Here is a 24,289-nt window from a genome sequence, read left to right as displayed (position 1 = left end):
TGACGCAAGGAACAAGAAACTCAGATCCGAAAACAAAGAACTAAATTGAACATTGTTACCGGATCAGAAGTAGTTACCAATTCGGGAAGAACGGTCCGCCTCGGAACCGCCTCTCTAGGATTCTTAGAATCCCAAGGATAAGCCCGAACGTCGCTAAGATGTGCGAGAGCGTGAGCCGAGAACTGGTGATCCTCTAGCTTCGGTTGCCGAGGATTATGCTTCTTAAAGTCGTACGGCGGGCAACGATCAAGGACCTCGCCACCGTCAGCCTTATAACCAAGCACCTCGGGATTGATAGCTCTTTCAACTTGCTCTACACAAAAAGAAAGTAAAGGTTAGATCCAAAGCACTAAAAGAGGGAGGCAAACACCTCCGCTGAAGCACGATCTCAGCATATAAAAATCTCACCCCTATCGTAGATCCTACAGAGACCGGCAGCAGCGAGGGTGACCTCCTGGGTGATGTAATGCAAGTTCGGGAGCCAATACTCAGGCTCCCTAGATGTCCTCGCTCTGAACAACTCCAACTGAACAGTGTGGTCCGTATTTTTCGGATCGATAGGTCCGACCCTGGACATCGCTGGATCCACCCTCACGAACCACTTCGGAGGCGAGTAATAGTTAGGATGCCTCAGCTCAAAGGGCACTCGAACTAAGAGCCACTGCTTCTTCCACTCATGGATCGAGGAGACGACGGATACGCGGTCAGATAAAGAGCCTCACCTTTCCGCTTATTCTTGTTATTGATAGCCCACCAACCATGAGCCGCGTTCGAGTTCCTCACGAGCTCATGCATCTTCTTGAAAGCTTAAATAGATGGCTCGTAGCCGAGAAAGTCACACATCCAACGGTACCCTATAATGTGACGCATGGATCGACTTCGGCGTCAACTGAGCCAACGAAATGTTGTACTCCTCCAGCACGCGAGCAATGAATGGATCCACAGGGAACCGAAGCCCGTAGTCAAAGTGATGAAGGTACACAGCAATATGACCAGGAGGAGGACGAGTCACCATCGCATTCTTCTGGGTCGGGAGCTCGATCACACCAGTAACACAAGGTATACTGAATGACGTACAGATCTTCGGCCAGGCGATGGTAATGCCCCTTCCTCGCATTTACCAACCAAGTCCCATCAACTGTCGTGCCATCTGGACCAGCAAAGTCAGATTTATCATTGAAATGAGGAGCAAGCCTCCCATAAGGATCATCCTCCTCACATCGCCTCTGAAAGAGAGGGCGAACTGCAAAAAGGCCAGTAACACCAGCCCCACGGCTCGACTCAGCACGGGCTTCCTCCCCCGAGCGCTCTTCAGCTTCAACCTCGGGAGAAGCTTCCCTCGGCCTCCCCAAGGAGACCCGGTTTTCTTCTTCCTCACTAGAAGAGGACACCACACCAGACTTCTTTTTCCATCTTCTCCCATCCATGGAAAAAATCCAAAGTCTAGAGCGTCGAAGAACAAAGAAATGGGCAACAAGAAAAAGGAAGAGAGAACTGGAAACAAATTACCTTTCCTGAAGCGGAAATCGTAGATAAAACGAACGGAGTAAGGTCCCGAAGTAGATTCCCAGTGAATCTGCAGAGATCTGAAGAAAACTCACAAGGAAATCGCCGGAATTCTATTAAAACTTTGAGAGAATGTGAGCGAATCAAGTTTTAAACGGTGAATTGGGTCTGGTATTTATAGGCCACGATTCGAAAAACCGTCCAACTTACACTTTATTCTAAACCACTCGATCAAAGACACATCCGAAGATTTCTTCGTCACCTGTCCCACAAATACTCGGATTCAAATGTTCCTTTTCGAAAAAAGCGAGGGAACTTTTGGACTTCTGATGCTTGGAAACCCACCCATTTAAATCTAAATGGATCGGGTCTGTGGGGCATGTTGTTTGGGCTCCCAATTGGACACCAATTGGGCTAGCAGTCCAAAGCCCAATGGCTCTATACAACAACATCAACCCCATTATAACCTACTTGGCTTTGCAGCCACCAACAAAGGCCCAAGTCCCAATGACAATAAATGACCTATGGGCACATTTATTACACAAACACTATAAATAAGCCGCCAAGGCTCACACCTCAAGGTACGTCCAATTTATTGCCTTAAGACTACTCTCTAGAGAACTCTCTCTAGAATCCGAGCATCGTTCTTACTTAGGCATCGGAGGGGCTTTCCTCGGAAACACTCGCGAGGCTAGTAACATTGTCATTCTGCAGGTAAATTCGGACACGACTCATCTAAGCAAGCAAGATCTTCCACACCAACAAAAAGGGCCTTCATACGAAGCCCATTGTTTCAACACCGGAACACTTGTTATGTTAAGAAGTCGCGCCTAATCAAGGGAAACGGTATTGTTCTTAAAAAAAATTCATTTATTTTCATTAGTTACGCCCTGTTCTTTAGAGTTAAACTAAACTGAAATTAACTGAATTCAATTCAATTAAACTGATCTGAATGCTCATGAACTGAAATGAACTGAATGCTCATGAACTTAACTGAATGCTCATGAACTGAACTGAACTGAATTTAACTGAACTGGACTTAACTAAACTGAACTGAACTTAACTTAACTAATAATAAATAATAAATAATAAATAATAAATAATAAATAATAAATAATAAATAATAAATAATAAATAATAAATAATAAATAATAAATAATAAATAATAATAATAAATAATAAATAATAAATAATAAATAATAAATAATAAATAATAAATAATAAATAATAAATAATAAATAATAAATAATAAATAATAAATAATAAATAATAAATAATAAATAATAAATAATAATAATAAATAATAAATAATAAATAATAAATAATAAATAATAAATAATAAATAATAAATAATAATAATAAATAATAAATAATAAATAATAAATAATAAATAATAAATAATAAATAATAAATAATAAATAATAAATAATAAATAATAAATAATAATAATAATAAATAATAAATAATAAATAATAAATAATAAATAATAAATAATAAATAATAAATAATAATAATAAATAATAAATAATAAATAATAATAATAAATAATAAATAATAAATAATAAATAATAAATAATAAATAATAAATAATAAATAATAAATAATAAATAATAAATAATAAATAATAATAATAAATAATAAATAATAAATAATAAATAATAAATAATAAATAATAAATAATAAATAATAAATAATAAATAATAAATAATAAATAATAAATAATAAATAATAAATAATAAATAATAAATAATAAATAATAAATAATAAATAATAAATAATAATAATAATAAATAATAAATAATAAATAATAAATAATAATAATAATAATAAATAATAAATAATAAATAATAAATAATAATAATAATAAATATAAATAATAAATAATAATAATAAATAATAAATAATAAATAATAAATAATAAATATAAATAATAAATAATAAATAATAAATAATAAATAATAAATAATAAATAATAAATAATAAATAATAAATAATAAATAATAAATAATAAATAATAAATAATAAATAATAAATAATAAATAATAAATAATAATAATAATAATAAATAATAAATAATAAATAATAAATAATAAATAATAAATAATAATAATAAATAATAAATAATAAATAATAAATAATAAATAATAAATAATAAATAATAAATAATAAATAATAAATAATAAATAATAAATAATAAATATAAATAATAAATAATAAATAATAAATAATAAATAATAAATAATAAATAATAAATAATAAATAATAAATAATAAATAATAAATAACAAATAATAGGAAAATTTGTAATTATTAATCCAACCTTTGCCCGATTTTCTTTAATTAAGCCTACCTATGCGATATTTCTAAATAATCCAACCTTTATGACCCAACTACTATTATTAAGCCTAACAAGTTACTAACCTGCTATAGGCGGTATTCACCTTTACGTGGCATATAACAATTATAATTTATTTTTATTTTATTTTCCCCTTATTTTCTTTAATTGCTATTTTAATTTTCGTTCCTCTCTCCTCTGCGATTTTCTGCTTCATCTATGCACTGCTCTCCATTATTTCTCTTCTACCTCTTCTCCACCATTGTCGATCCCTCATGCCTCTCCATTCGAAGTTCATCAAAAATAATCAGCAATTGATATGGTTGGGGTAAAGCAATTGCCTGTTGGATCTGGATCTTCTTCAAATTCAAGGTTTTTATTTTCTTTCTAATTTTCCAACAAGACCAAAATAACCAACATCCCACAACATAAAAATAAACTATATTATTGCAACAGCTCGGGTTTTTACGAACTGACCATCAAGGAAGCCCAAAATTCAAAACTTACCAAAAAAGGAACAAAAACGCTAAGGTTCATAAGTTCACCTTCAATTGTACGATTTTGGAGACGAAATTTGAATGCACGTGGATGAAGTCACCTATTTCCACAAGAAAATCGCTGATGATGTCATGAACCAGTACAATTGTGGTTGAAGCAGCAGTAATGGAGGAGAGAGGAATTGAAACACGGTACAGAAAAGAGAAGGGTTAAGGGTTTTTTGGAAAAAAAAATGAAATCCTTGTTTAGGTGGCAAGTGATGATGACGTGTCCAATATTTTAGGAGGGAAACTAACTTTAGGTTGTCAACGTTTTTAACGTTGACATTGTAGCAGGTAACTGGTCATCCAGGCTTAATAATAGTAGTTGGGTCATAAAGGTTAGATTATTTAGAAATATCGCATAGGTAGGCTTAATTAAAGAAAATCGGGCAAAGTTTGGATTAATAATTACAAATTTTCTTTGACTTTGTAGCAGGTAACCGGTCATCTAGGCTTAATAATAGTAGTTGGGTCATAAAGGTTGGATTATTTAGAAATATCGCATAGGTAGGCTTAATTAAAGAAAACCGGGAAAAGGTTGGATTAATAATTACAAATTTTCCTAAATAATAAATAATAAATAATTATTATTTAATAATGAATAACTAATAACTAAAGAATAAATAATAAATAATTCGTAATATGTAATTAATTACTAAATAATAATAATAAATGATAATTAATTACTAAATAATAAATAATTAATAATCTGTAATTAATTAATAAATAATAATAATAACTAATAATTGATATTTTGGTCGGAATGTTGCTACAATTTATCATTTTTAAAAACAACTTTTTAATTCAAGGTATATTTGTCAAAACTGGAATCATAAGATACTAGTTCACAAAGTGTGGCAAAAAGAAGGTATATTATTTTTGACAATTTTGCCTTTATTTTATTTAAAAAAAATCAAAAAAAACTTTAACTGGATACTGATTATAAACGCCGTCGTTCATGGTGGTGACCCGAAGTCTTCGTCATCGACCTCATGTATACTCCAGAAAACCCTGAAGTAGCTTGATCTCATTCTCGGGATTCGCGACATGAGAAACCCGACGAGAGTCGTTTCTGATTAGGACGGGCGATGGTAACAACGTTGGTGGTGGTGGAGCTCAAATTTGATATGGAGGAGGATCGACGAAGCTTTATTATCAACGCTAAAACCAAATTTCTTATGGTTATCGGAGATAACATCCAGACTCATTGATAATCTCACTTTCGATCACTTCGACGACTTTCCCGGTAATCGTGATTCCGAGTTCGGTTGGCATTGGGTATTAATTGTTTTCACATGGACAAATAGAGCCAAATTCATGTTAGAATTGCCAGCCCTTAACTAGGTTAAGTGGAATTGTTCCCTCTAGAGGCGTATACTCTTGGGAGGGTTTTCGTTCTAGCCGCCTGCTAGGGTTTCCGTTCCTTTTCGAAGGTTTTTGCTCGAGGATCCGAGAAGCTGGTTGCGGATTACAGCCACCCAATGGCTACGTTAGAAGAGCCAAAGACACCACGTCGTGGGAATGATGTTGAAGAGGAAGAGAAGGAGGAGATTGAGTGGGAGATAGATGGAGAAGAAGAGGATGAGGCGAAGGCTGCCCTAGGGGTTATGGCGAAAATCTGGACAGAGAGAAACATCAATAACAATGCCCTAATCGCAACTATGAAAAAGATCTGGAACCCTAAGCATGGACTGGACGCGAACTGTCTGGAAAAGAATACCTTCTACTTCCAATTCCACCACTGGAGGGATAAGGAGTTCGTTATGGAAGCACAACCGTGGCATTTCGACAAGCATATTTTAGCCCTAAGCGAGGTTTGTGGTGATCTAAAGCCATTCGAATACCCACTCCATTGGGCACCGTTCTGGATAAGAGTGTATGATCTGCCTATCCTAGGCAGGAGTAATGAGATGAATGCGAAGAGAATTGCAAGCAAGGTGGGTACGTTCGTAAAGGTAGACAAGTCCGACATTATTGGGGTCAATAAATCCCTCCGTGTTAGAGTCATGATTGATGTTCAAAAACCCCTAAAGGATGAAATAGAATTGAAACTTAGGGGAGGGGTGGTGGAGAAGGTGAAAGTTCGGTACGAAAAGCTCCCGGTGTTCTGCTACCTTTGCGGTAAATTAGGGCACGACGAAAAAGACTGTGAGGCACACCCTAGCCCTAGGGCATGTGACTTCAAGTTTAATGAAAGGTTAAGGGCGTCACCATGGATCGTGAATAAGGGGGATGTCAGTGAAGCCAGATATGAGGGTACGTCGTGTGCTCGGAAGCTGTTCATTGTTAAACAAAAGAAAACATCTGAAGAGGTTGCGGTGGAGACGGAAAGGACGGTGGAACTGTTGGTGGAAAAACTGGGAGGGGTATCACTCTCGATAGAGGAGGCACAACATGAGGAGAACCGGGTGAGAACTAAGGAGAGAGATGATGATGGGCTAGGGAAGGACGAGAAGAGAGCTGAGGATGGAGAGCCCAATTCTACACTAGCAGTATGTAATTTGAACTTTAGTGTGGGTAGTGGCTCAGTTGGAGGCGGGAAGTTTAGGAGGATCAAGAGAGGGGTGTCCAATGAGAAGGAGGTAAGTGATACAGGTCAAGAAAGATGTGATGAGGTGGCCGGGAAGAGAAAGGACCTAATGGAGATTGATGGCCTTGATGCTCCAAAACGGTCGAAGGTAGGGGAAATGAAGGATAGCGGAGAGAACTCAATTCCTGTAGCGGTGGTTGCCTCGCAACACCGCGAACAACAATGATGGGCCTATCTTGGAACTACCGTGGATTGGGGAGCCCCCGTGCAGAGAACGCACTCAAGGGTGTGATTCGCATTGAACATCCCCACTTTGTCTTTCTCTCCGAGACAAAGTTAAAAGGCAAGGAATGGGAAAGTATTAAGCGGAAGATTAATTTTCGGAATTACTTGAGCGTTGATTGTAGTGGGGATGGGAGGCAACGAAGTGGCGGACTTGCGATGTTTTGGCAGGATAACATAGACCTTACTCTTATGTCATCCTCGCTAAACCATATGGATTTTGTGGTGAAGGGTGTGGGGGGAACGGAGTGGAGAATGACTGGTATTTATGGCTTTCCAGAAGAGGAGAATAAGGGCCATACGTGGAGGCTCCTAGACCAACTGAATGCGGTGTGCTCTCTCCCGTGGTTGTGTTTTGGCGACTTCAATTGTATCTTATCCCATGCAGAGAAGAAGGGAGGGAGCCCAAAAAGCCAAGGGGAGATTGACGGCTTTAGGGCTGTGCTGGATAGATGTCGACTTCGGAGCATTCGCTATGAGGGTTATGACTTTACATGGAGCAATAATAGAGTGGGAGATGATAACATACAAGAGAGACTCGATCGCTTTGTGGCATCGGATGAGTGGCTATCTCTGTATCCGTGTATAATGGTCAAACATCTACCAAAACGGAAGTCCGACCATGTCCCCATTAAAGCTGTCATCCAGCTTCAAGTACACGCTTATGGCCACAGCAAAAAAAGAAGACGGTGCTTTAGGTTCGAGAAGGAGTGGCTGAGGGACGATGAGTGCGGTAAGGTTGTTTCCGATGCCTGGCAGTCATGCCCTCAACGGAGTGTGAAACAAAATATTGAATGGTGTGCTAGCCAGCTTCGTGGGTGGAGTAGGAAAAGGCCGAATGATTTTGTAGCAGAGGTGAAGAAAAGGAGGGATATTATGAAAGAGCTCATGTTGCGCGAGCCGTCTGATGAGATTATCGCAGAGAGTCGTCGAATTGACTCAGAGATCGATGAGCTTGAGATAAGGGAGGAGGTATATTGGGCGCAAAGAAGTCGGCAAACATGGCTTAAGGATGGTGACAAAAATACCGCCTTCTTCCATAAGAAAGCTGACCAACGGAGACACCGCAATACCATTAGAGGGGTTTTTGATGATGGGGGAACGTGGAGGGAAGTGGAAGAGGAAACCGAAGCTGTCTTTGTTACTTACTTTAAATCTCTTTTTTCCTCTAACATTGGCAGTGATGATGACTTGTACCAGGTACTTGACACGGTCCAGCCCAAAGTCACAAATGAAATGAATGAATCTCTTTTGGCCCCGTACACAAGTAATGAGGTGATTACAGCCCTTAAGCAGATGCATCCCACGAAGGCTCCCGGGCCCGACGGAATGCCGGCCTTATTCTATAAAAAATTCTGGTACTTGGTCGGTGAGGAGGTCACAGCGGAAGTGTTGCATATACTCAACGATGGCGGCTCTATAGATCATGTTAATCACACCAATATCATTCTTATCCCTAAGAAGGATAAATGTGAGACAACGAAGGATTATCGGCCCATTAGTTTATGCAATGTGATCTACAAGCTAGTCTCGAAAGTGATCTCAAACAGGCTCAAAAGGGTGCTTCCGATGGTTATTAGTGAGGCTCAAAGCGCTTTCGTCCCGGGCCGACTGATAACCGACAATGTTTTAGTGGCCTACGAGCTTTTTCATTACCTTCGGAAAAAGAAGAAAGGGGTAACGGGATTTATGGCTATGAAACTCGATAAGAGCAAGGCCTACGATCGTGTTGAGTAGAGATTTGTGGAGGGTATGATGTTGAAATTGGGCTTCGGAGCTAGTATGGTGGAACTGATTATGAGGTGTATATCATCGGTTTCTTACTCAATTTTGTTTAACGGATTCCCATCGACGAAGTTCACCCCTAGTAGAGGCTTGCGCCAAGGGGACCCAATTTCCCCTTTTCTTTTCCTTATTTGCGCTGATGGGTTATCATCTATGTTGAGGAAGGCAGAAGCTAGCAAGGCCATTCATGGGGTTCGTATATGCAGACAAGTCGACCCCATCTCTCACCTTTTCTTTGCGGACGACACTTTGCTGTTCACTAGGGCTAGTGAGACAGAGGCCGAGGCGATTATGGATATTCTCTTGACTTATGAGGTGGCGTCCGGGCAAAAAATCAATCTAGAGAAATCGGAGGTATCGTTCAGCCGAAATGTTTGTGCTAATATGCAGAATATGCTTCTTACGAAGTTGAATTTTAAGGCGGTCAACGAACACGAACGATATCTTGGTCTCCCTACCTTTGTAGGAAGGTCTAAGAAAACCGTTTTCTGGACAATTCAAGATAGGGTATGGAAAAAAGTCAAGGGTTGGAAAGAAATGTGTCTCTCAAGGGCGGGTAGGGAGGTGTTACTAAAGTTCGTTGCTCAAGCGATTCCCACTTACGCAATCCAATGCTTTAAAATCCCGAAAGGGGTAATAGACTCTATGAATTCTACGTGCCGGAATTTTTGGTGGGGCCAAAAAGGTAGTGAGAGGAAACTAGCCCTAACCGGATGGAAGAAGCTTTGTGTGGCGAAGGAAGCTGGTGGTGTGGGCCTGCGTGATCTGAGTGCCTTCAATGTAGCCCTGCTCGCTAAGCAGTGTTGGAGGCTAGTAAATAATCCTTCCTCACTTGCTGCTCGGGTTCTAAAAGGAAAGTATTTTCCCCGTTCGTCTTTATGGGAAGCTACTATCCCCCCCACTGCGAGCTACACGTGGAGATCAATCTTATCGGCCCGGGAACTCCTGCAACATGGTTCGAAGTGGGTAATAGGTGATGGTCATTGTGTTAGATTCTAGAAGGATAAATGGGTGAATGGAATCCCAGGGGGAAAACTGCTCTCAACGCCCCCGTCCCCAGAGACGGGTGATAGTCTGGTTTGTGAGTGGATGGAGAGCGATGGGGGAGGATGGAGGAATGATGAACTCATGCAGGCACTTACCGACGAAGAAACTGCTGCGGTGCACCGTGTGTACTTGGCAGCAAGTGACCAACACGATTTCCTAATGTGGGAGCATACCAAAAGTGGAGACTTCACCGTTCGCAGCGCCTATCATCTTGAGATGCAACGTCAAAGTGGGAATGAAGGAGCCTCAACCCCTGACCCAAAAACTCCGCTATGGAAGAGAATTTGGGGAGCAGGCGTGCCCCAAAGAGTTAAAAATCTAGTGTGGAGAGCGATGAGAAATGCCCTGCCCACAATGCACACCTTAGCAAGCCGTGGAGTGCCAATTGATCCTCGATGTCCTAGGTGTGGCGAGAGTGCGGAAACGATGGAGCATCTAGTGCTGCAGTGTGAAGATAGTAAGATGCTATGGCTTACCTCCCCTGCCCGGCTGAGTGATGAGAATAGGGAGTGCGAGTCTTTTACTGAATGGTGTATAACAATGTCAAAGAAGTGCACTATGCATCGAGCCTGGGAGATCCTCATGATGTTCATTTGGAAAGCATGGAGTTTGAGAAACATGTGGACCTTCGAAAGGAAAAGAGTCAGCACCAGGATTGCTTGCGACAAAACGATGATGCTCCTGGGAGAGTACGAAGCAGCGTTGGTACGTGACGAGACCCCCAAGCCTCCAATTGAACCACAAGAATGCAGGTGGCAGACCCCTACACTAGCCCCATACAAACTGAATATTGACGCAGCGGTGCGGGAAGGGATGATAGGTTTGGGAATGGTGGTTCGTGATAGAGAGGGTGACACTCTAATGACTGCAGGAAGGAAAGTAGCCACGGACTGTTTGGCCCTTCAAGCTGAGGCAGAGGCTATGTACTTCGGACTCACTTATGCTTTCGATGCAGGATACCGAAGTGTGGAAGCTGAATCTGATTGTTTGCAGCTCGTGCAACTGCTACGAACAGAACACAGAATGAGGAACGCAACTCAAGTATTGGTGGATGATATTATTGTTGTAGCATCAAAGTTTATTTTCTGATATTTAATTTTGCAAAGAGACCATGTAACAAGGTTGTGCATGCCATTGCACGCTCTTCCCTCTCAATGAGCGAAGAGACCGTGTGGATGGATGATCAACCTGATAATATTTCTGCTCTTGTCACCTCTGACAAGGCTTCCCTCTCTTAATGAAATGGCTCTCTTTTCCTGTCAAAAAAAAACTAGGTTAAGTGGTAAATCCAATTTCTCTCCTCAATTTTGGATTTTTTAATTTGGATATTTACTATTATCATCATATTTTTACTGTTTGGTCGTTTAAATTTTGATTTCTCATTCTTTTGAATTTTGGGTATTTATTATTATCATCATATTCTTAAAGCTTGAACATATTATTATTCTCAAAGAGTATTTATGCAACAAATATCATAGGCAACCAAGAACGAACCTACACATCATATTGATTCAATAAATAAATGTTAAATTCCTAATACCTCATCAATACTTCAATATCCTATCATCAATACTTCAACAGTTACGGCAATACCTCAACATTCCCAATTACTATCATGAATACTACAATGAATACTTTGACTGTTACGAAAATACTTCAACCTCCATCATGAATACTGACCGTTACAGAAATACTTCAACTTCCCTAATTACTATCTCAACACTTACCCTGTACAAGTAACCTCAATATTTCTCATGAAAACAAAAATATAATATCCCAGTGATGACCAGTATTTTCTACCCGATTTCAGAACATAACACGAGGACAAAAAGTTACACCAACATAGGATATACAATGACTAGTATTTTATGCACGCGATGCGTGCGAAATTTTATGCATGCGAAGCGTGCGGAATTTCGCAAATATTAGGCACTAAAAATCATTCGTAAAGTTCATATTTTGCGATAGTAAGGTCATACAATACGCGTAACCTTAAATGACGAAAAATCGAATTTTAGGACCAATTAAAGCTATTAAAAAACTTAACATTATTTTGTTACAACTAACATATCCCATCGAAAAATTAAAATGTTAGTACTGAAGTAAAGTTATTTATCCTATAAAATAGTGGGTATCATTTTCTTCGTTTGCTCGCAATATACTTGTTTAATCACATGCACTCCACTGCCCAATCGATGCGCAACACATAACCAACTGTATACGAATGTTCAGGTCTAAATTATTCAGTTGGTGGAGGTAGCACCCATGAAAAAGCTTTATTTCCGAAACATTGAGCTGATCATCATGGGCCCGGCCCGCTGGCCCGGCCCGAAATTTAGCGGGTTTTGGGCAGCATATTTCGGCCCGGGTTTTTGGGCAACGCAAAACGACATTTTTAGTTATAAATTTGGCCCGGCCGGAAAATGACCCGAAATGCCCGCTAATTTTGGCCCGAAATAGCGGGTTTTGGGCACGCAAAATTTGCCCGAACCTTGGCCCAGCCCGGCCCGACACAATGGGCAGTTTTTTGTTCTCTCGACCCGGCCCGGCCCGCCTTTTGATCAGGTCTACCGAAACATGATAATACTTTTTCCATGACCCGATTGCGTCCATTAGGAAGGATGAACGTTAAATAGAATAAATATTAGCTTTTTGTTTTTTTTCTGCTTAAGCGAATGTTTTAATTTAAAATTGAATGAATATTTTAATTTTTTTCCTTTTGTTTTTTCTTTTCTGCTAAAACAAAAATTTCAATTTAAAATAAATATAAAAAAAACAGATTTTATTATGATGTTTTGTATTTTTATTTTTCGCTGAAATGAAAGTCTATTCATTTTCGTTTTAATGAAGTTCGGAGAATGGGCATATAATCTCTATTTTTATTTATATTTTAATAAACTTAATAAGAGATATGCATGTAATCATTTTCGTTTTAATATAGTTCGGATAATGGGCCTTTTGCTTTCTCAAAGCCCAAATAATGACAGCCGTCCCTTTTCGTTCTCAAAGCAAAGCTCCTTCTATTTCCTATTTAAGACCAACAACTAACATTATAACGTTTTTCTCCGCCGCTCTCTCCTCTCTCCTTAAAACCTGAGTTTGTTCGCATCCCTCCGTTCTCTCTCCTCATTTGCTGTTTTCCTTCCTTTCTCTCTTCAAAAAATGGTTTCAGATAATTAATCATTTCAACTATTTGAATATCTTAGCAAAAAAATAGCGAAAACCTTCAGAAAAATGAACATCAGGAATATTTTTCGCATACCTCTCTCGCCTATTTTTTAACTCATGTAAGATTTGTTCTAATAATGGTGAGCGCCGTTGATTACATGTATATTCCCCTTCTCTTTGTCTTAAATTAGCCTTATTTGGACTTAATTTAGAATTTTAGGGTTTTATCAATTCATGTTTTTGGGTTTAAAATCGAAATTTAATTCATGCACGCATTGATTTGTAGAATAGATATATTATGTAGGGTTTAGGGCCCGGATTAATTTGTTGCTTAAATGTAAGTGTATTTTGTTTTCTTAATTTATGCTTAACTAATTTATTTTCTCTTTTGATGTGCATGTCGTGTCCCTCCATGGGTTAGAGAGAGAGGTGCAGAGGCGGTGATGAGGCGCGCGAGGTGCTGGTCGAGGCGCGTGAGGCGCTAGCCAAGGATCTGTCTGAGGCGATGGGTGAGGCGATAGGTACCATAATCTAATTTGCTTGATATTTGGAATAGCATGGTTTAATGATTTCGTTTTATCTATCTCTTGTTTTCGAAATTTCAAAATCTGAAATGTAATTTTTTGTTTTCTGGTATTAATTTCTTTGTTTAATTTTTACTGAATATATTTTGGTGATGTTTATTTGAGTTAGGCTATTGTTAAAATGGAAGCTATTGTGAATGTTTTGTGAGTTGCCCACACACAGTATAATGGTACTAAAATGGAATGTATACACAATATAATGCTCATGTAAAAGCATAAGGTTAATTAATGGCAGAAGGTTTTGATAATAAGTGAAACAATATTCAAATTAGGGTTTTTAAATTGCATCTATTTGATGACAGATTTATTAGCTTGAATTTGGAAATTAGGTTTTTTTTGTTTGGCATCAATAAATTATTCTGAAATCGTATGAGCCTAGGGTTTTTGAAATATTCGGCACTGATTTTCTAATTTTTGCCATCTATTTTGTTTCTCTGTTTCGATTAGTTCATACTTTGAATGGGAAATTGGAAAAAAAAAAATTGGTGATAAATTTGGTATTAATTTCTTTGTTCAATTTTTACTGAATTTTTTTAGGTGATGATTATTTTAGTTAGGCTATTGTTAAAATGGAAGCTATTGTGGATGTTTTGTGAGTTGCCCACACACACTGTATAGTGGCACTAAAATGGAATATATGCAGTATAATGCTCATGTAAAAGCATAAGATTAATGCATTATCTAAAAAAAAAATATTGGTGATAATTTTTAGGTAAGGCATGTTTATTGAATGAATGTGGAAAAATCTGCGGTTTATTTTCAGCTTTGTTTAGTAGATGAATTGACTGCAATATAGTTTAAGTAGTCTTGAATTACAAAGTTTCGACATTTGTTCTTTGGCTGAATATGTGTGTTTTCAGGTACCTGCAGAGGTTCCTTCTGTGGAGAAGCAGCTGTGGGTCCTAAACGATTTCGATATCGGAAAGCCTCTCGGCCGAGGAAAGTTTGGCCATGTCTACTTGGCTAGAGAGAAGAGAGTATGCAATTTTATATTATATTTATTTTTGTGTTATTGTTTGTTCAATTGGGAAGTTTAATTGTATTGTTTATCTGGTGATGTCGATTGGGCATATATTAGTTTCTTTTTAACCTAGCGTTATGATGATCTATACCTAATTTCGAAATCAAAATGGAACAATAAATAATCTTAAAAATGGTAGGCTGTTGTTGAAATGGAAGCTATTGTGAATGTTTTGTGAGTTGCCCACACACAGTATAATGATATTGCCCCAACTAATAACTTAAACTTGAAGTGCCCTCTAGTTTTTGTTTAAGTGCCATTTCTTTTGTTTATCTACAATAGGTTTGTTTGCCTTTTCCAATTGGGGTGTTTAGTTGTTGTTATGTGTTTGTGAAATGAGTTGCTCATGTAAAAGCTTAAGATTAATGGCAGAAGGTTTGGTTTCATTTGGTACTAAAATAGGATTTTTATTTGTATAGGAATAAATAGTGTTTATTATTAGCTATATTTGATAATTTAATAATAAAACATGTAAGTTTTATCTCTATTAGGTCTCAAGCTATATAATAGAGATAAAAGCATAAGAGATAGTTATATGTCCTACTAATAAAAATAAAAATAAAAATCAAATGAATAACAACTTATTTAATTAAAAGCATGAACCTTATTCCGTTGGTTATTGTATGCCTTGACGAACTTAACACCCAACTTAAAATCGAACTTTAAACCGAAATTATAATCTGCAAAAACCATTATTTATTTCAGATCTCATGATTAAATTTAGATTTACATTATTCATGCTTTTAATCAATAAAATCATGAATTATTGTTAAATACTTTTTATATTATCAATAAAATATATAATTAGAGATTAAAATCAAATAAGATATTATTTTATTAAAAGCATAAATTTAAATATAAAATAATTAATTAAAATTGGATAAAAGCATGCCTATTACTCTTATTTTTTGTTTAAGAGATTGTTGGGGCACATACCGTATGTCATTTGTTATTGTATCTCGTTACGGACTTCAAACCCAACTAAAATTTGCATAAAAACCGATCAAGTCAATTCTTTTTCAATTCATAATTCTAGCAAAAAAATTACGTTATTTCTATTACATAAGCTATTGCACTCTCCCAAAAATCATATGAACATACCTTATATTTTGAAATTTGCAATTAGAGATTTAAAAAATATATAAGAAATTATTTAATTAAAGGTATTTTATTCTGTGGTACTACAGTAAACTGTATTTTATTCTGTGGTACTACAATAAACTGTATAATTTCTTTAAATCAGTAAAAGCATGAAACTTACATACCTTGTATTTTTAAATCTGCAAAATAAATAAACGAAAAGTGTGATAGTTAGACAGATTTAATGTACATAGCAACAATCTTTAAAAAAAACATTTGTTTATGCATAGAAATTCATGAACTATTATTACTAATAATATTTCTTTAATTTGGCAAAATTAAAGAAATGTTCTTTGAATATTTCTTTAACTTGGCATTTACAAATGTTCTTTTTAAAGAATTCACTAATTATTTTTATTGAAAAAGTCACGAATTATTTTATTAAAAAATTATTTTATACAATATTTTTTGTTATGCATATAATAATGCCATGTATTTTTATGCATAAATAGATTTTAATATCTCTAACCTTGAAGCTTGAATCTGTCCTTACAATTAAATTAAAAAAATCTTGAATTTTTTAAAAATTTAATTGTTCAATTTCTGTTGGTTATGCATTAAAATCCACGAATTATTATTATTAAAAATTTGTTTAATTTCTTTTTTTAATTTCTTGCAAGGAATTGTGAGAAAAGTATACTTACGTGTTTGAGAGCAACTTTAACAAGAACGGTGACGTGGTGGTTCTTCCGAGAATGGATTTCTTGTTCTCTTCCGAGAATGAGTACGATTGTAGAACTGTTTTAGTTTGGGAATGTTTTTGTGTCTTCTGGTTTCTGGAGGGGTTTTTTCTTGTGGTTGCTCGTGAATTTTTTAGACTTTTTTGCAATGGTTTGTATTAATTATTCGTTTCCTGATTTGTATTGATTTTCATTTCATTTTGGCAACTGTAATAATTTGTAATAATTTTTCCCCTTATTTTCATTTTCTTTCCTGATTTAAAATGTCAATCAACCCTAATTGTAGTAATTGTAACTGCAGTAAACTGGACTAAGTAATGCGCCAATTCACGTTTTTGGGCGTTGGGTGAAACTGGCAAGGGTGTTGCTGTAAATTACCTAGTGGGCACGAAAAGTCAAGTTACCGAAATGTCTTCAACAGCTGGCTTATATAATAGAGATAAACATAGTCAAGCCCCACATGTGTCCATAACATTCACCGCAAACCCGAGATGGCCAGAAGTAGAAGAAAAGAAGCAGGAAGATCGACCTAATATCATGGCAAGAATTTTAAGAAGGATTTTACGTGGATAGTTTGGTGTTATTAAATGTTTTTTTTTAAGCAAGGGTATTGTAGTTATTGATTTCAATTACCTTAATAATAATCAGGATTCTATTCACTTTTTATTTTAATTGCCTATCATAGAAACCAATCATTCTTATTCTCAAAAAATAGCAAACAACAACTTGGTTAATGCAGCCTAACAACAAGCTCTTGATTTTTTTTTTGGGGGGTTTAATTGGGGGTCATTTATGAAAGATACTTTCATGTTATTTACTACTAATACTTAATTATTAGAGTTCATCAACTAAAGTTCTAAAGGAAACTTCACAATTATGCTACCGGAATAAATTCTATCTATATGCATGACTTATCCTTTATTATGGGACAAGAAGTTGGGAGTATTTTATGGAATAGGTGAATGATAAATCTTACTAAGAATAAAAAAGATAAATAAGTACTAAGTAGAAGATAATAAGAGAAAAAGATACAATATAATTATCCCCTTTTAAAAAATAAGATAGAATTACGAATAGTGAGTTTCAAATGCAAAATATCATAGGGAGTGGATAGAATAGTCAAAAAAGAAAAATAAATACAATTCAATTTTTCATTCTATACAATTACATCCGTATGCATATTCTTAATAGAGTTTATGTGATCATTCTATATGATCCTTTCATTCTATACAATTAAATACGTTAATAGGAGGTACTTTAAACTTTGGTAATCAGTGATAAAGTGGAAAGTTAAGGCCAATGTGGGCTAGGTCTAGGACCCTAAAATGCGGTTTGTAGGAAATTGATGCGATTTATTCCAATTTTATTACGGAATATTTATTTTATGCATATTCGTAATAATTTAAAATACTCCATGCCTAGATAATTATCAAATATATAATAGAGTTTTATTTACAATAAACCTATTCGTTTCTTTTAGGGACTTCTCCTCTTCATTCACAAAAATAAAATTATGTTAACGTCACTATACAAATTATAAATATCTGGTTCTATACTATAAAAGAAAATAACTTGTGATTATATTACTCCCTCATCCCCTATTTGTTAGCCCAATATGTAAAATGTGTTTTTGTTAATGCTTGTGTTAAAATTTAGCAAGGAAATGGGAGTAACATTGTTTATTAATTTTACAAGTATATGTAAATGGGGTAAATGCTAATGATTTAATACAATATAAGAAAATGAAGCAATCTATAAGAGATGGATTAATATGGGGATAAAAAATAAGGACAATGGGAGTCAATACTTATACAAAGTATAGATAATGATTTTGTTGAGACCACATGAGTAACTAACTCGAGTTTTCCCCATTGTTGAACTAACCATTTCATAACTCGGTATTTTTATGACTGCCTTATTTTAAACATTAAGAACATATTTATACTCCAACTTGTATAGAGACCTGTTTTAACTTTCTATTATAGGTATATCAAACAACTTTTATATATGATGATATAATAAGACAAAGATGTACGAAAATTGACAAACCCGTGCATCGCACAAACTTCAATACTAGTGTTGATGTAATTGGAGAAACATTGGAGACACCGGGGATAACTTTTTACGTGATGATTTAAAGGAAAATTTTAAAAAGAAAAAAAACATATAACGGACTAATAAGAGTACCATGCGTACCGTTTACCTGCTGCACCGGGTGTTTTACCAGTTGGGGCAATAAAAAAAGACAGGATATAAAGGTCGGATTATTAAATAATACGGGATTAAGAGAAATTCCGAGTTAATCTCAGTGGTTGGAAAAAATTTCCAATTAAATGACATTTTCGTAAATATTTTGTCCGAAAACTGTATATGGTATAATGTTAAGTGTTGACTGTATATTTGTAGGTATTGACTGTATATTTGTAGTTATTGACTGCATATTACTCGGTATTGATTGTATAGCACTTGTCGTTGACTGTATATTTTATGATTGCTGATGAATTACTAAAATACAATATTGTTTATTGGTAAGTGATTGAGTGTATATTTATAGTTGTAGATTGTTTATTAGTAGAAGCTTATTGTATATTGTGAGTTGTTGACTGTATATTATATAGTTGTTGATGTGTTATGAAATGACCGTACATGTGGTCCACATTTGATGACATGTCACTGTACTTTAACCCACATTTAATGGCATTTTCGTAATAAAATCATCAATTATTTACGAAAATGCCATTTGATTTGAAACTTTTTCCGATTAATGAGATTAACTCGGAAAGGCTTCGCCATTAATGGATAAATTAGATTATTAAAAGTCAACTTCTCAAATGTTGGGTTACTATAAATTAATTTTTCCAAACAAAACTGCCTAAAGTTTCCTTGCAAAAAACCTGCGTAAAGCAGCTCATTTTCTTCTTCTGCTTGCCAGCTGTTGGTTGGTGATCTCCAATCTTTGAATCTAATTCTAACACAAAAATGAGCAGTCCCACTCTCTCTCCAATAACACCATCCAACACCAAAATTGGTTGGATTGGGATAGGAGTAATGGGGTTTGCCATGGCATCACGCCTCATCTCAGCTGGGTACACTCTAACTTTCTACGCGCGTACGGCATCTAAAGGCGAGCCACTACTCGCTCTTGGTGCCCAGCTTGCCGCCTCTCCAGCCGATGTAGCCAGATCTTCGAACATCGTGTTCACTATGTTGGGACACCCAGAAGATGTTCGGCAAATTGTCTTAGCCAAAGAAACCGGGGTTTTAGCCGGTTTATCCGCAAATGGGATTATTGTTGATCATACTAGTAGCCACCCAGAATTAGCTAAGGAGATTTATAGTGCTGCGCGTGAGAAGAGGTGCTGGGCAGTTGATGCGCCTGTTTCAGGGGGTGATGTAGGTGCCAGGGATGGTAATTTGACTATTTTTGCTGGAGGAGAGATACAAATTGTTAGTTGGTTGTCGCCATTGTTGGAAATTATGGGTAGTAAAGTGAGTTACATGGGTGGTGCTGGAAGTGGGCAGAGTTGTAAGATAGCTAATCAGATTGTGGTTGGAGCAAATTTGCTTGGTTTAAGTGAAGGGTTGGTTTTTGCTGGTGAAGTAGGGCTGGATAAGAGTCGTTGGATGGAAGCTGTCCAAGGCGGGGCTGCAGGTTCTAAGGTGATGGAGTTGTTTGGACAAAGGATGATTGACAGGGATTTTAGGCCAGGTGGGTTTGCTGAATACATGGTGAAGGATATGGGTATGGGAGTTGATTTTGTCGAAAGGCGGAAGGGAGATGATGAGAATAAGGTGGTTGTTATGCCTGGTGCATCAATCACTAAACAGCTCTTCTCTGGAATGGTTGCTAATGGTGATGGAAAACTTGGCACTCAAGGTCTTATTACTGTCATAGAGAGGATCAATGGCATTTCAGGTCAATTCTTCATTCTCCCTTTTTTAGCTTTCTCATGGGAACTATTCTCATTAGATTATTATTTTGTTGCTTAAGCTCTATTAATGTACTCCTCCCGTTCTGTTCTTAAAGTTATGAGAGAATAATGATTTCAGTTTTTGATTCAATGAATTTGAAAGATTTCTTGAGAATATGTAGGAATGTGATCTGAAATCGAAGATTCAGTGATTCATATGGTGTTACTCCAAATAAATAGAGTTGTGCGTATACAGAGTAATATGTTGAGTTTAATACAAATTTCTGACCAGTTGCGTATGTTGATAATTGTGTAGATTAATGATCCTTCACCTAAGTTTGCATCATAATCAGTTATGATGGTTGTGTAGATGTTGGGCGACTGACCGGATGATTGTGCGAGGTTTACATTGATGAAGATAGTAAAGAGCACACTACAAGATATCAGGAGTTTATACAAGTTAAATGTGAAGGAGTTGGAGAGGATTTTGAGGTAACCGAATATCATTGAAAATATCAACTGACAAATGCCTAAGGGCTAAGGGTATGAATTCTAATCTTTGTTTCACGTAGAAATATGTAAAGAAAGAATGTCAAGGCAGAAATCAAGAAAAAGAGAATGATAAAGTCACCCTCAGGGTATGTTTGGATTGAGAGTAATACATTAAGGGGGTAATAAAAGTCAAACTAAAAAATATAAGGTAATTGAAGGTGATGATGAGGGGATGAAGTGGTGGCATAGAAAATAAGGTAGTGTTGGCAAGAAGAAAATAAAAGAAAAGGGGAACAAATACCCTCATTATGGGGGAAATAGTTACCCACCTCCCACTAGGATGATTATTACCCTCATTTGGGGGGTAATAACTCCCCCATTCCTCCCTTCTCCTCACAACACCACCACTACCACAACTTCTCATCACAATACCACCACACCATCCTCCTTGCAACCACCTCAATTCACCTTCATTGTCCTTTTATTATGGTGATTTGATATTTATTACCCCATAATCCATTACACCCAATCCAAGCATGCCCTCAGGGTTAGTAACCTTCCTTATGCGGAGGTGTGAAGCTAATATGGTAATTCTTTAGATATATCATGAAGTATATTAGATGGCTTATTTCCATCATACAGTACCATATAACTAAGTTTCATGCAGTAACTAGGAATGCAAGTAATGTGGACAACTTGTTATTCATTTGCTTCTGTTTAATTTTACGAGTACTTTGTATTTGTTTACTAATGTATTTCTTAAGTGGTACAAAATACCTAGCATCTATATAATATACTTGATTGAGTTTGTCTATGGGGTATATATTTACTTTTAATTTCGAAGCCCTAATTTATAAAATTATTATTTTGTATAGTGAATTATGTCGAATCTTAAAAAACTTGAATTTGTTGTACTTGATATTACTGGGAAAAAAACTATTTGTCTTGGATGTTAGATGATAAAATTCACCTAGATGCAAAAGACATGAGGGTCTTAAAATTGAGTATTTGACTGTAAAAGATCCACAAATTATTTGGAATAATCTAAAGGAGAGATATGACCACCAGAATACTCTAATATTACCTCAAGCTCGATATGTTTGGTTACATTTAAGACTACAAGACTTTAAGTTTGTAACTGAATATAACTCAACTATGTTCAGAATTACTTCACGGTTGATGCAAAAAAAATGTGGAGAGAAAATCATTGATGCAAAAATGATGGAGAAAACCTACTCTACTTTTCACTCAAATAATGGTGTCCTGCAGACACAATACCGTGAAAAGAGATTTAAGAAATATTTTAAACTTATATCTTGTCTCCTTGTGGCTGAAAAAATAAATAAATAATGAGCTATTGATGAAAATTTAAGAATCACGTTAACTGGTCATGTTCCATTCCCTGAAAAGAAGGTGACATCCCATAATGGGAAAGAAAATACCACACAACAAAAGTGGCCGAGGACGTGGTCATGGACGTGGGAGTGGATACGGATATGGTCGAGTTCGAGGCCGAGGTAATTCTCTCAATAACTCATATCCCCACCAGAAGTGGGACAAAGATGGTAACAAACAAGAGAACGATAAAAATGATATGTGACCAATGTATATTGCCGCTATGGAGGAAAATAGCATTGGTCTACTAAAACAAGTAGAATTTATAATAGAATTTACTAGATAATATTGAAGAACTTAAATATGTGGTCTTGCTCTTCCCTGAAGAAAATTATTTATCAAGGGTGTTATAGGTTTAAATGCAAATATACCCTTGACTATTGTTTACAAGTCAAAATAGGTTCACGACTTAAGTCTGGACATTTGACTATTAAAGGCCCGCATACCGGCCTTTTGGAGAAGTACAAGAATTATGACCTAGAAAACTATAATAGTTTTAAATCTTGTTGTCAAGATACCCTATATGTCTTTCATGAAACTAATTTAATTTGGTCATGCAGACACGATAAGTCTGAGAAAGTTTTAAGAATTTTTTTTAACAGTTCATGTATTGTCTTTTTGGTGGATGAACAAAATAACAAAATCCTGAAGAAAAATATTATGATCATGTTCAACTAGGTAAATCATTCGAAGTGAATGAGAAATTTTATAACTAAAAATAGTGAAGAGAATGTCAATAGTCATGATCGGGAATGTAAAAGTAAAATATAGTATAATCATGGGAGAATAAATGAGCATGAATGTAATTTCAAAATGTACATATACACACCGGGAGTTAGATTGTAAATGATGAAAATAATGTAAAAATTAATGATGAGAATGAATTATAGATAAACATGGTGTATGAAGATAATGAAAGAATATGTCTAATAGACATTGTAGCGCGCTCTCTAAACTACATTTATACATAAATACATGCAAGGATTAGGGGGAGATAGCTCTCAACATAATAAAATTAGTATTATATGATCAAGATTATAATTCAATTATCTTGAATTTGGTACAAATATGTGTTCATATCTTATTGACTCTCTTTATGAGCATGAGTACAAAACTACATTTTGAAGATAGATACTTTTGTGATATGTACCAAATTTGTAATGGATACTTCTAAAGAGTACAGGCTATCTTCCATAAGTTTTGTTTAGATTGTCTTACCGTTATAATTGAGACACCAAGTTTTGTCCTTATATCACATCACAATATGGCCAGGTTTTATATTATCATAATTATAATGACCACTTTGAGAATCTAACCAGAAGTTAGAGAATGAAATATTTCGTATCATATTGCATGATGTGATAATCCAGGCCATCCGGGTTAAAGAACACTTGTCATGAGAATTTGAAATTTCCTGTCAAATAAAAATTTATAAGTTGACACTTCCTCACATGTGGTATATATCCAAAGGCGAGACATAATGATGAGGTTGAGTTGTATTTCAATCGATTTTTTTTTATAATGACTCGATTGAGAAAATAAATACATACAAGAGATATTAATGATTTTGAAAAAAAATATACAATGATAGGTGATCTGAAGTTTATGGTAATGATAGTAGGTGACTTGAAAATCACCAAAAAGTTTAACTTATTACAAGTCCTCTATGATTGATTTAAGTATCATAAATCTCTTGATTGGGCAATCATACGTCAGCACGAAAAGAGAAAATATGAATAAAACAACTGCATATTATATCTACTCCCCATAATCAGTGTTGATCTCCAAAAGAGAATAAAAGTATGAAATATTTATCAAAATACACGTTGAAAATTGTATTATCTAGTTTGTGAAAATTTTTATGCCCCATAACAT

At 35.7% G+C, this 24,289-nt stretch overlaps 2 protein-coding genes across 3 annotated transcripts; both read left to right on the top strand.

The window, feature by feature from the left end:
* The first annotated feature begins 10,065 nt into the window (after positions 1-10,065).
* LOC130463377 (uncharacterized) lies at positions 10,066-11,261 on the top strand. The gene is made up of 2 exons (XM_056832487.1): positions 10,066-11,064; positions 11,130-11,261. Exons 1-2 carry the CDS (start codon positions 10,066-10,068, stop codon positions 11,259-11,261), a joined length of 1,131 nt encoding a protein of 376 aa, XP_056688465.1.
* Positions 11,262-19,488: 8,227 nt separating this feature from the next.
* LOC110789676 (probable 3-hydroxyisobutyrate dehydrogenase-like 2, mitochondrial) lies at positions 19,489-21,833 on the top strand. 2 transcript variants are annotated; one of them, XM_021994377.2, is made up of 2 exons: positions 19,489-20,532; positions 20,898-21,833. In XM_021994377.2, exons 1-2 carry the CDS (start codon positions 19,596-19,598, stop codon positions 20,918-20,920), a joined length of 960 nt encoding a protein of 319 aa, XP_021850069.1. In that variant the 5' UTR covers positions 19,489-19,595; the 3' UTR covers positions 20,921-21,833. The 2 variants fall into 2 exon arrangements, with proteins under 2 accessions (XP_021850069.1, XP_021850070.1); XM_021994378.2 differs by having other exon boundaries at positions 20,844-21,833.
* Positions 21,834-24,289: the final 2,456 nt, after the last annotated feature.

This window comes from Spinacia oleracea, chromosome 6 (genome assembly GCF_020520425.1).
Source record: "Spinacia oleracea cultivar Varoflay chromosome 6, BTI_SOV_V1, whole genome shotgun sequence".
NCBI classification, from domain to species: Eukaryota; Viridiplantae; Streptophyta; class Magnoliopsida; order Caryophyllales; family Amaranthaceae; genus Spinacia; species Spinacia oleracea.
Note: the sequence above shows the minus strand (reverse complement) of the source record. Positions and strands in the feature narration are given on the sequence as shown.

What these genes read in the sequence shown, in the direction of transcription:
- LOC130463377 (XM_056832487.1), top strand. Translation starts at nt 10,066, where the DNA reads ATGGAGAGCGATGGGGGAGGATGGAGGAATGATGAACTCATGCAGGCA. An exon ending in GAATGAGGAACGCAACTCAA is followed by an intron (nt 11,065 to 11,129) that starts GTATTGGTGGAT and finishes AATTTTGCAAAG; the next exon opens with AGACCATGTAACAAGGTTGT.
- LOC110789676 (XM_021994377.2), top strand. Translation starts at nt 19,596, where the DNA reads ATGAGCAGTCCCACTCTCTCTCCAATAACACCATCCAACACCAAAATT. An exon ending in GAGGATCAATGGCATTTCAG is followed by an intron (nt 20,533 to 20,897) that starts GTCAATTCTTCA and finishes ATGGTTGTGTAG; the next exon opens with ATGTTGGGCGACTGACCGGA.